Raw genomic sequence first — 12756 nt, 5'->3', positions numbered from 1 at the left:
AAACAATTTATTACTTTCCTTTTTCCCTTTACACTGCATATATTCACATTTCTACCTTTCTACATGTCTAGTCTAGATCTGAACCTTCCAATTTAACTGCAGAAATCAATATAAAGTTATAAAGTGCAATCCTTAAAATATATTCTTCAAACAAGGAATTAAAATACAGCTTACCATTTTGATGCCTGTGGAAAACGTCACTGGTTTTATAGGTTTAGGTTTCTCAAGTTGCATTTCCAACTGGGTAGATCTATCTTTATGCTGAGCCAAAAGCAGAGCAACAGGGAGATCAGAACTCTCCTGTAAGAAAAGTAAAAGTGCAATATGAAAGTTAAAAAGGAAAAACTAATGAGCAACAAGTCTTTTATTTTAAATTATGCCTTTTCATAAGCATTTGATGTCAACCTAAATATTCACTTTATGGAGAACACTTCACAAAGAATTTTAACATTCCATAATAAGAAAAGGCTGTTTGAGATTCATAAATCAAAATAACCTGCAAAAAAGTATTTTTATAAAATCCACATTAAAGACAATATAACAGGGCCTTATTTCATCTAGCAAAGCCAACCATATTTATTAAACTAAAAAAAAATTAAAAGCTAATCACAAAAAGAGTAATACAAAGTACTATAACTTAGATCAGATGTTTATCTAAGACACATTCTTCTACCAGTGAATTCAGACCAGTTTGCAATTGTTTCCTATTAGATTTCACCTGAGGCTGTTTGGAAATGATCCTTGTTCTGTTTTGCACAATGGAATAATTGTTAACTACAAGCAAAAACATATTTATTTTCTCCTTTATGGACTTATTTTTAGAAATTAACTCTAGATTTTCTTAATTAACAAAATGATAGTAAATATTTCTAATATACTGATACTAAATCAGAGCTATTATTTACACAAATCTGCACACATAGATATTAATAACAAGCAAATTACTAATTTTTACACACAGACTTACTTATCCTGTTTAACATGAAGTTCTCCTACATGTTTAAAGTGCTGTAGCACTAAAGTCTAAACTAAATGTATGCAGACCCCTTCCTTTTTGAGTTTTCAGTTAAATAAAAACACAGAAACACATGCAGAAGAAAGCCAAGAAGGAAGGAGATAATATATACACACACAGTACTTTATATGTGTAAACAAAAATGAAGGTTACAAACACATTTCTATCTCCTATACCAAGGCTACCTACAAAAAACACATATTCTTCAAATGGCCTACAGATTTTTAAAATAATAAATACCTAGACTTTAATCCTTAAAGAAAACTATACTGTTAAACATTTCATAGTATGAAAGTAAAAATATAGCAGAATCTAATTTTCTTTCCAAATCTTACAACTTAAGAATATTTTTAAGGCACAAATGTACTTAATTAACACAGTTAAAGGAAGTGTTTTAAGGCTACAGTAGAGAAGTAATTTGAGTAACGAGCAATTTATTTCAACAGAATTATCCTAGAATACATTTGTACCTAAAGATTTGGTAACAGAAGTGCTTTGCAAGAGCAATTTACAAAGATTAAATTTTTTTAAACGGAAGAACACAAATTGTATTTATAAAATAGAGCCTTAGGGCCTTTAGCAATAATAAAGGAGAATGAATGAAAGATACTATGAAAATATACTTGAATATCTTTCATATTCTACAATAAAGCATTAGTTCTGCATTAGTAACAGTATAATACTGTGAATTTCTGCAGCTATTCTAGATTTCCATTAAGAATTTTAGGGCACTTGGGTGGCTCAGTGGGTTAAAGTCTCTGCCTTTGGCTCAGGTCATGAATCTCAAGGTCCTGGGATCGAGCCCCACATTGGGCTCTCTGCTCGGCAAGGAGCCTGCTTCCCCCTCTCTCTCTACCTGCCTCTCTGCCTACTAGTGATTTCTCTCTCTCTCTCTCTCTCTCTCTCTGTGTGTGTGTGTGTGTGTGTGTGTGTGTGTGTGTGTAAAATAAATAAATAAATCTTTTTTTTTTTTTTAAAGGAATTTTATAAAAAAGGGGCACCTGGGTGGCTCAGTTGGTCAGGTGTCCAACACCTGATTTCAGACCAGGTCAGGATCTGAGGGTCATGACAGTGAGCCCCACACTGGGCTCTGTGCTCAGTGAGAAGTCTGCTTGTCCCTTTCCCTCTGCTCCTCCCTCCAAGAATCTTAAATAAAATGTAAAATGAAGAAATTTTAAATGGGCTGTGGCCCAAAATACTTTTTTTTTTAATTTTTTTTTTAAGATTTTATTTGACAGAGATGACAAGCAGGCAGAGAGGCAGGGGGGAAGCAGGCTGCCTGCTGAGCAGAGAGCCTGAATCGGAGCTCGATCCCAGGACCCTGGGATCACGACCCGAGCTGAAGGCAGAGGCTTCAACCCACTGAGCCACCCAGGCGCCCCCCAAAATACTTTTTTAAAAGCCATTACTAGGGCGCCTGGGTGGCTCAGTAGGTTGAAGCCTCTGCCTTCGGCTCAGGTCATGATCCCAGGGTTCTGGGATCCAGCCCTGCATCGGGCTCTCTGCTCAGCGGGGAGCCTGCTTCCCTTCCTCTCTCTCTGCCTGCCTCTCTGCCTGCTTGTGATCTCTGTCTGTTAAATAAATAAATTAATTAAATTAAATAAAAGCCATTACTATCTTTTCATATGTAAAACCTAACAAGAAAAATAATTTCTTTGGCATTCCTTCTCAATTTAGAGTATAAGTGAATTCAAATGCTTTTCCATACCTGGTATTTACTCTAGTAAGTGAATGTCCTTGTGTAAAAGCAAGATGATGCGTTCACTTCAAAAAGGTTGCTAATCAATACTTTGACCTGTTTTAATCCTGGTTTTGCTTTCACATAGAAAAGGGCCTGAATATTAAAATGTCTTAGTAATACAAATGAAATTTAATAAAAAATAGGGGCGCCTGGGTGGCTCAGTGGGTTAAGCCGCTGCCTTGGGCTCAGGTCATGATCCCAGGTCCTGGGTTCGAGCCCCACATCGGGCTTTCTGCTCCGCAGGGAGCCTGCTTCCTCCTCTCTCTCTGCCTGCCTCTCTGCCTACTTGTGATTTCTCTCTGTCAAATAAATAAATAAAATCTTTAAAAAAAAAAAAAGAAATTTAATAAAAAATAAACGTTCTAGGAATCTAAAACAAATTTTGACATTAAGGCATACAATTTACTTCAATCTGCTTTATTCCATTTTAGCATTCAAAACGCCAAAGTCTGAAAATCTTTGAGAATGCTAAATTCGAATTAAGCAGGAGCTCTAACAACAACAAAATCTGCAGAGTAAAATAAACTATGGGGGGGGCGCACCTGGGTGGCTCAGTGGGTTAAAGCCTCTGCCTTCGGCTCAGGCCATGATCCCAGGGTCCTGGGATCAAGCCCCACATCGGGCTCTCTGCTCTGCGGGGAGCCTGCTTCCTCCTCTCTCTCTGCCTGCCTCTCTGTCTACTTGTGATCTCGATCTGTCAAATAAATAAATAAAGTCTTAAAAAAAATAAAATAAATAAAATATGAGAACATACATGCTCTCAGGAATACATAAAATGCAGATTCAGCTTTGTATGTTATTTTTCTTAGCTTTCCAGTCTATCTTGAAAGGTTCTCTAACTTACATTAATTGCCTGAAGGTATACTGTTTAATATTTAAAGAAATTTTAATAAGACTGCCTGTAATACTCATTAAAAGCTTTATAATGACCAGTTTTTAAAGATTATTTTAACTGACTTTAAGCAAGCCATCTGGCAAACAATATTTCTAATAAAAATCAGCTACCACATTTGACAACAATATTAGCCCTTAACAAAATTTAAGACCTAACTGAAGAGAATTTTCAAATAGGAATATAAAAAGATTTAATAAGTCCGGACCTGTTTAAAAATCTTTTTCCAAACTGTTAAAAAAAATTGAATTTACAGTTAGGATTAAATAAATGGACTTTTAGGCAACATTAACATAAATGCTAAGCCATAAACATTAAGACCATAACATTAAAATCCTGTCACATACAGTATAATGTAATGCTTTTCAAAGGTTAAAAAGTGACCATTAGCACAAAAACCAAATCCCAAAACAGGAGAAAAAGTTCTATTAAGTAATACTTTTGCTTAAATTAGATCCAGAGAATAATTTTAAGATTAAGCGTTCTAGACATATTTACAAATGCCAATATTATCTTTTTTATAGAATCTAACAGATGAACAAACACAGAAAAAGAAATAGAATGTGCTTTTTTACTTATTAGGGATTCAGGAAGATAAGAAGAAATTTAATAAATACTTTCAATTAGTCAATAAGGACTAAAACATATAGTCATATTTTAACAAAGAAATTTAATGATTATAAAAAATTAAAGTAACAGAATTTTTAAAATTAGGAAACCAGAAATTCAAAACATGCTGATATTCTAGAGCAATCTGTTGTAATTAATTGTTCTAATGAATACAGTAAATTGCTAAGGATTATTTAACCACCATGTTACATGATCTAAATGGTGAAGAAAGCATGTGCAGTAATGACTTGCAGGTGAAGAAAACAGGAAGTAGTGGGGGGGAAGAGGTCTCACAAAAACCAATATTAACTCCAGATTATACACAATGTACATACAACATTGGCAGTTTCACATCTTGCTTCATGCTCCACTGAATTAAAGGGGAGCTTGGTGCCCACAGCAGCTCAATGAGGCAGCAAAACTTACTACTTTGAGGACTAAAAAAAAAAATATGCAAGAGCAATTGCTATGCAAAGCTAGCTAACCTCAAAATTAAATCTAAATTAAATCTAAAGACGTATTAGATGCAATATTTTTAATGTTAAACTGTATTTTCATTTCATATCTAAGTTCTATATTTGCAATTAATTCAATTAATTGAACAAAGGAGAAGGGTTACCAAGGAAAGTGTGTTCCTCTTTGTATAAAATGATGGGGAAAAAACCTTTCAATAAAATAATTTTAACATCAATATTTATTAATTCATTCTTTAAAATTTTTAATTTCTCACAAGATAACGTCAAAAAAAATGGGAAACATGTGTCATTTCATCTGTTAAAAGCCACAACTGACACTTATTAGTTTCAAGAAAAATTAATGGAAATTGCTAAGGAAAATACCGCATTCTATTTTATAGGCTATTATCTTCTTAAAAACCAATTTATACTGCACTTATACAAAGTAGATAGGGTTTATGATAAGCATTTTCTACCTAAGCCTCATTAATGCCCTCTTACTTTTCCATTACTTTCTCACATACTTCTAATTTAATTATCTTGCTTTCTCTTTTTATACCTGGTTAGCTAACTTCTGGCCAAAAGAAGAATAGAAAAATATACACATAAAACATTTACCCACGTACATCATAGAGAAACATCATATCAACCAAAGAATTAAAGTTGTATGTTAACACAACATAGAAATTAATTACATGGACAGAAAAGGAAAGGGAAGAATGCAAATAGACTTTTCTGGAGAAGACCATTTCTACTGTGATTTTTTTTTTTTTGAAGATTTTATTTATTTATTTGTCAGAGTCAGTGAGCACAGGCAGACAGAGTGGCAGGCAGAGGCAGAGGGAGAAGCAGGCTCCCTGCTGAGCAAGGAGCCCGATGCGGGACTCGATCCCAGGATGCTGAGATCATGACCTGAGCTGAAGGCAGCCGCTCAACCAACTGAGCCACCCAGGTATCCCCCTCTACTGTGATTGTAACAGTGTCACCCCAGCTTATAAGCCTCAAGTAATATATTGTCAAATCTGTGACACACTTCATAAACCTTAGTTATTATTACTGCTTTTATCTAACAATGGTGAGTTGTTACTTGGGGAGCTAACTATCAGGAAACACAACTAACAAAACACTGCCATTTCTTTGAAAATGGCATTTTCATTTTCTCATGCAAAAATATGAAACACAGTTCTCAGAGAGTAACTACAATCACTACAAATTTCACCATGAAAACAAAACATTTGAAAATGAGCTAGTTATAAGAAAGCCAGTATTAATCAGGAGAAAATTGCTCTGAAAACAATGAGTTTCAGTTAGTAACCTTAAAAACACATAAATAACCTATTAATAGCACACTGTCTTACATCAGTTATATTGCTCTTTCATTGAAAATAAAACAGATATTGACAAATGTTTTTTTTTAATGAAGGAATAGAAGCTGAATATACCAGCATTGAATAAACCAGTAGAAATGCCACTTAAATGCCATTATCCAGCATAATAAATAGGAAAGATAAACTCTGAATGCACTTAGCATTAATACATACCAGTTCATCTAAAAAAGCCTGCTTATTCTTCCTTTTGAGAATCTGCTGCCGTTGTTCTTCTTTTTGTATGAACAGTCTTCTTTGTTCATTCTCCTGTCTTTCTACCTCTAAAGCTTCTTCCAATTCCTCCTGTTCCCGAGTCTAAAACAGAAATATTTATATACAACATGGAATAAATTTAGTAACCAAAATCAATCCTAACTACACTCTGACACTATCCTTTTTAGAAGCATAAAACATCTAGTCACTTACAATTTAACAGAGCAGTATTTCTACTCTGAGGGAACTAGAGTTCATTTTATTTAATGTGGACATTGTACTGTCAAAGAGAATGACACTTACCTTTTTTTTTTTAAGATTTTTATTTATTTGTTTGACAGAGAAAGACACAGTGAGAAAGGGAACACAAGTAGGAGAGAGGGAGAGGGAGAAGCAGGCTTCCTGCTAAGCAGGGAGCCCGATGTGGGGCTCAATCCCAGGACCCTGGGATCATGACCTGAGCTGAAGGCAGGCGCTTAAGGACTGACCCACCCAGGCACCTGACATCTACCATTAAACAAACACCTAAACAAGTACACTGCACCCAGCTGCAGGAATGTGCTTAACAATGGATTTATCTATTTATAACTATTACAGATAGTTTCAAGTCATTTATTTTATTTATTTAAATAATTTATTTATTTGACAGAGAGAGATCACAAGTAGGCAGAGAGGCAGGCAGAGAGAGAGAGAGGAGGAAGCAGGCACCCTGCCGAGCAGAGAGCCCGATGCGGGACTCGATCCCAGGATCCTGAGATCATGACCTGAGCTGAAGGCAGAGGCTTAACCCACTGAGCCACCCAGGCGCCTTCAAGTCATTCATTTTAGAAGATTTAACAAGAAAAACAAAATCAAAAACCCAACAAAACAACAAAGAGACAATCTATATACAGAGCTACTAATTGAAACACTCCATCAAAAAGATTGGCTTATTTAATAAGAAACAATTTCCAAAACATTCCAGATAATGAAAACTTATCACTGTACTGAACTTCTTTTTCCCAAGTTGAAATATAAGTCTTCATGAGGCTAGAGTTTCAAATAGCATTCATTTAAGGGAAGTTGTAAGAAACTGAAGTTATTTTTTAAGATAAGCATATGAATTTGTGCACTGAAAAAGTCAAAATTCAAAGCTAATGTGAATGAACCACAGTTCTACTCATTCTCCTTTTATGGAATTCCTCAGAAATATTAAATAATTCCAGGCTCTGAAATTTATTCCAACTCTAAGTCATACTTCAAAGCAATAATATACCTAGCCTTTGCTCTTTAATTCTTATGAATGAAAAATACAGTAAAATCTAAATGGCTTTATTTTAAAGCTCTTTTTTTAAATTTGACAGAACACAGAAATTATGACACCTCAAGAAAATACAAAACGGAGGAAGACAACATAATAGGTTTGAGCATCATGAATATATGAATAACAAAGACCTCAAAGAAAAATATATTTTTATATAAATAATATATAAAACCCTCTATTAGATTTTTTTTCAATTCACACATTAGATAAACAAAGTTCTCAAACAAAAAGATGTTTTACCTACAATTTAAACTCACTACTAGATCCAAAATTCAGTTTAGCATCTGGTCTCCCAAAGTCATACTCCTATATTCCTTATGTCCACTAAGTACACACCTACATCTTAGTCAACTCCATTTAAAACCATAAATTCATCTCTGTTTACTCCCTCTCTGCTCCCCATCCTCATTCCCCTTAAATCAGTTGCTACATCCTATGAGCATCTCTCCCTATAATTTTACAAACTTTTCCTCCTATATTGGCAAGGTTGCTACTCTAACTCAGTAGAAAAGAGAATTCAAACTTGATATAGAATAATTAGTAGGAATAAATGTAAAAGGTTAGGGGCTGAGATATGTTAAGTTGGAAAAGTAAACTACTCGACTGGAGACATATGAGCAGAAAAAGATAAGCCTTATAGTAAAAGAGTGACATATAATCAATTAAGAGTAACAAGTGTTAAAGAGAGTACAGTGAAAACAGAATTGATAGAGGGTAAACTCTCCTTGCAGTGATAAAGGACACACAGAGAAAGAAAAGATTTCATACACAGTATTGTGGGCTAAATGGATCCCCCTAAAATACATGTTGAAGTCTTAACCCCTCGTACCTATAAATGTGACCTTATTTGGAAATAGGGTCTTTGTAGATGTAATCAAGTTAAAAAGGGATCACACTAGAAACATGGAGAGAGACACAAAGGAGAAGGTCATGTGAAGACAACGGTACAGATCAAAGAGGCACTGAAGATTGCTGACAACCACCAGGCACTAGAAGAGGCAAGGAAGGAGTCTTCCCTAGAGCATTTAGAGAAAGAATGACCTTGGGGTGCCTGAGTGGCTCAGTGGGTCTGCCTTCGGCTCAGGTCATGATCCCAGGGTCCTGGGATCGAGCCCCACATCGCGCTCTCTGCTCAGCGGGGAGCCTGCTTCTTCCTCTCTCTCTGCCTGCCTCTCTGCCTACTTGTGATCTCTGAGTGTCAAATAAATAAATAAAATCTTTAAAAAAAAAAAAAAGAATGACCTTGATGACACCTTAACTTCAGACTTGTAGACTCTAGAACTATAATTTCCTATTGTTATAAGTCATCCAGTTTTTAGTAATTTGTTACAGCAGCCCTAGGAAACCTAAGAGGTTGAGCTAAGACTTCAAACAGTAGGTATTTTCCCCCATTGGAGAGTGGACAGCTATTCAGGCAGAGAAAACAAAGGTGCAAAGACATGAATAAAGCTGGAATGCGTGGTATGGCCAAGTCATGAAGTATGGGGGTGGGGAAAAGTTCTAGGTAAAACTGAAAAGGCAAGCAGAGGGCAGATCATGCAGGGTCCTCATGCCATACTAAGGCAACTAGAGCCATACTAAGATAATCAGGACGACATTAAGGAAATTTGAGGGATAACTTTAGAAAGACAACTAGATGCAGTAAAGTATACAAATCAATCGGGTCATGACTGAAGACAGGAAAACCAGTTAGAAAAACATTTCAATAACCTACACAAGAAATGATGAGAGCCCTAAATAAGGTAATAATAATAGAAATGCAGGGGGAACCAGAGTTGAAAAATGATGAGGAGAGACCATCAACAGTATAGGAAGAGAGACCATATATGGCTTGAATACTTGGATAAAGAACATAATAGTAAAAACAAGAGGTAAAGACTTAAAAATTCAGCTCTGGAATGCTGAATTAAAAGTGCCTATAATGGGCGCCTGGGTGGCTCAGTGGGTTAAGCCGCTGCCTTCGGCTCAGGTCTTGATCTCAGGGTCCTGGGATCGAGTCCCGCATCGGGCTCTCTGCTCAGCAGGAAGCCTGCTTCCCTCTCTCTCTCTGCTTGCCTCTCTGTCTACTTGTGGTCTCTCCCTGTCAAATAAATAAATAAAATCTTTAAAAAAAAAAAGTGCCTATAATACATCAAGAAATAAATACTATTAACTATTTATACATATATGTCTATATCGCATAGTATATATAGTATATTGCATAGTATAATGTTTTTCAAGAGAAATATATGTTTTTCAAGAGAAAAACAATGTGCTACAGAAACGTTTGAGAGTAATTAGTTTAAAGGGGTAATTCATAAAGAGAAGCCCTGAAAGGAACTATGTTTAGAGTCAGGAAGGAAAGCTAAGCCTCTTTAAGAAGATGAAAGGGGAAGGTGACAGCAGCAGGATGAGGAAATCAAGTGGTCCCACGGAAGTTAAGGTACAGGGTTTCCGTATCAAGGGAGAAGACTACACCAAACACTGCCAATAGGCCAAATGAGATTCAGACCAACAGCCTATCATTTCTAACAATGAGACACTGGTAGCCTCAATTTTCTCACTGAAATAGAATATGTGAGCATCTTGGACATAGTAGGCCTCAATAAATATTGATTAGCTATCTAGCCAGCAGAATGAATAACTGGAAGAACAGCCATCAGTAAAAATCAAACACTGTGGGGACAATGAAGAATGTACTGGACTGAGAGAAGGGAAGCATGTTGAAAACTAAAGATCTTTGTGTGTTCTTCCTAATGATACTACCTTACCCAATCAACCTCCCTTGCTTTCACCTCCCACTCCTACTCCATCAGTAGGACTTGCTATTTTAAACTCAAACTATCTCTCCAATTCATCCCCACCTCTCCATTTCTTGTCTAAGTCACCTATAAATTCACCAACATGACTGCAGTAACTTCCCACTGGTTTCCCAAACTCAAGCTTGATTCTCTCGAATTCAGCCTCCACCAAACCACTACATTTATACTAACACAGACAATACCTTATAACCACTTGGTTTAAAACCCTTCAGTGACAATCATCCACAGACATGTTTTTTTTTTTTTAAAGATTTTTATTTATTTGACAGAGAGAGATCACAAGTGGGCAGAGAGGCAAGCAGAGAGAGAGAGAGAGAGGAGGAAGCAGGCTCCCCACAGAGCAGAGAGCCCGATGTGGGACTCGATCCCAGGACCCTGAGATCATGACCTGAGCCGAAAGCAGAGGCTTAACCGCTGAGCCACCCAGGTGCCCCAACACAGACATGTTTTTATAACATTACTCCAAGGAATCTTGGAACTCTGATAAGATGCCTAAGGTACACTACAGAAGAGACTGAACAGATAGAAATTCAGCTTCTCTCTTCCCATTATCACTTTAACAAAAGTATTCCAAGCAAGCTTTCATTTGAAGAAAAGCTTCACCTATTAAAACATAAAAACAACTGGGACACCTGGGTGACTCAGTTAAGTGTCTGACTCTTGATTTCAGTCATGATCTCAGGGTTTCGGGATCAAGCCCCATGGTGGAGTCTGCTTAGAATTCTCCCTCTCCCTCTTCCTCTGCCCCTCCTGCCACTTTACTTTCCCTCTACACACACACACACACACACACACACACACACACACACACACACACACACACACTGTGGTCTAACTACGTAAGCCAAAATTACTTTTCATGATAAATTTCCTTATGTGACCTATGCCCTTTCTACTTCTCCAACTTCAACTCTCTCTCTCTACTGAACTTCAGCAATATAAAGCTACTAAAACCTCTCAGAACTCTGATTATCCATGCCTTCTTGCCTTTGCTTATGATTTCTTTCTGCCTGGAATGTCCTTGTGCAGCATCCATATTTCCACCCTTGTCCCATCTTCTTCACTTTGTTAAGTTCTACTTGTTCTTTAAGGCTCCCATTTAGGCATCATCTCACCTGGAATGCCTTTCCCAATACTCTCAGAATGGATTAGGTATTCCTCCTCTATACTCCTATAATAACAAGCAACAGCACTTTCCACATGCTTATGACATTGTATTGAAATTACCTGGCTTCTTATTCATCTTTCTGTATAATATGCTTAGCAGATGTTCAACAAATTTATTGAACTGATTTTATTTTGCTAAACTGACAGACATTCTACACAGCAATCTCTGCTGCTCATGAGAATCTAGAAAACTGAAAATAAAAATTAAGATAATTTTAAGTAACAAGTGTTTTCCAGAATGTGGAGAAAAAGGAACTCTTCTGCACTACTAGTGGAAATGTAAACTGGCATAGCCACTGTGGAAAATGATATGCGAGTTCCTCAAAAAATTAAAAATAGAAATACCGTATGGTCCAGTAATTCCACTGCTGGATATTTACCCAAATAAAATGAAACACTAATTCAAAAAGATATATGCACCCCTATATTTATTGCAGCATTAGAATTTGCAGCATTTATTGCAGCCAAGATATGGCTATTCTAAATAGGCAACCCAAGTGTCCACTTAAGGTTGAATGGATAAAAAAGATGTAGTGTACCTACACAACCCCCCCCCAAAATACACACATACACACACAGAGGGATATTACTCAGCCACAAAGAAAGGATAAGATCTTGTGATATGCAAAAACACAGATGGACCTAGAGGGTATTATACTAAGTGAAATAAGTCAGAAGTCAAAGAAAGACAAATATCACGATTTCACCTATATATGAAATCTAAAAAACAAAACAAATTAATAAACAAACAAACAAAAAGCAGAAAGAGACCCATAAACACAGAGAACAAACTGGTAGCTGCCAGTGGGGCAAAGGGTGGGGGGGGGGGGACAGGCAAAATGGGTGAAGGGGAGTAGAAGATAAAAGCTTCCAGTTATGGAATGAATAAACTAAGAGATAAAAGGTACAGCATAGAGAATACAGTCAATGGTATTATAATAGTGCTGTATGGTGACAGAAGATGGCTACACTTGTGATGAGAATAGCATATAGTATATGCTTGTTGAATCGTTATATTGTATACTGGAAACTATGGTAACAATTTGTGTCAACTGTAGTTCAATTAATAAATAAGTAGAATAGACTAAATATTAAGGTAATCTTCACTAAGACTCTATTTCAAGATTAGATCACATTCAGTTTCTCCATACTCACAATGACTGATGATAGGTACTGCCTCCATGAAACAAGTA

The 12756-nt window shown here is 36.3% G+C and overlaps 1 protein-coding gene across 3 annotated transcripts in view; it reads right to left on the bottom strand.

The window, feature by feature from the left end:
* MNAT1 (MNAT1 component of CDK activating kinase) overlaps positions 1 to 12756 on the bottom strand; it is a 221264-nt gene that overhangs the window by 123146 nt on the left and 85362 nt on the right. For all 3 annotated transcript variants that reach the window (XM_047738909.1, XM_047738908.1, XM_047738907.1), the window contains exons 5-6: positions 6254 to 6394; positions 175 to 300 (exon numbers count right to left, since the gene is read on the bottom strand). In XM_047738909.1, the coding sequence (XP_047594865.1) occupies positions 175 to 300; positions 6254 to 6394 (267 nt within the window). The remainder of the gene's footprint in view (positions 1 to 174; positions 301 to 6253; positions 6395 to 12756) is intronic.

This window comes from Lutra lutra, chromosome 7 (assembly GCF_902655055.1).
Source record: "Lutra lutra chromosome 7, mLutLut1.2, whole genome shotgun sequence".
NCBI lineage: Eukaryota > Metazoa > Chordata > Mammalia > Carnivora > Mustelidae > Lutra > Lutra lutra.
Note: the sequence above shows the minus strand (reverse complement) of the source record. Positions and strands in the feature narration are given on the sequence as shown.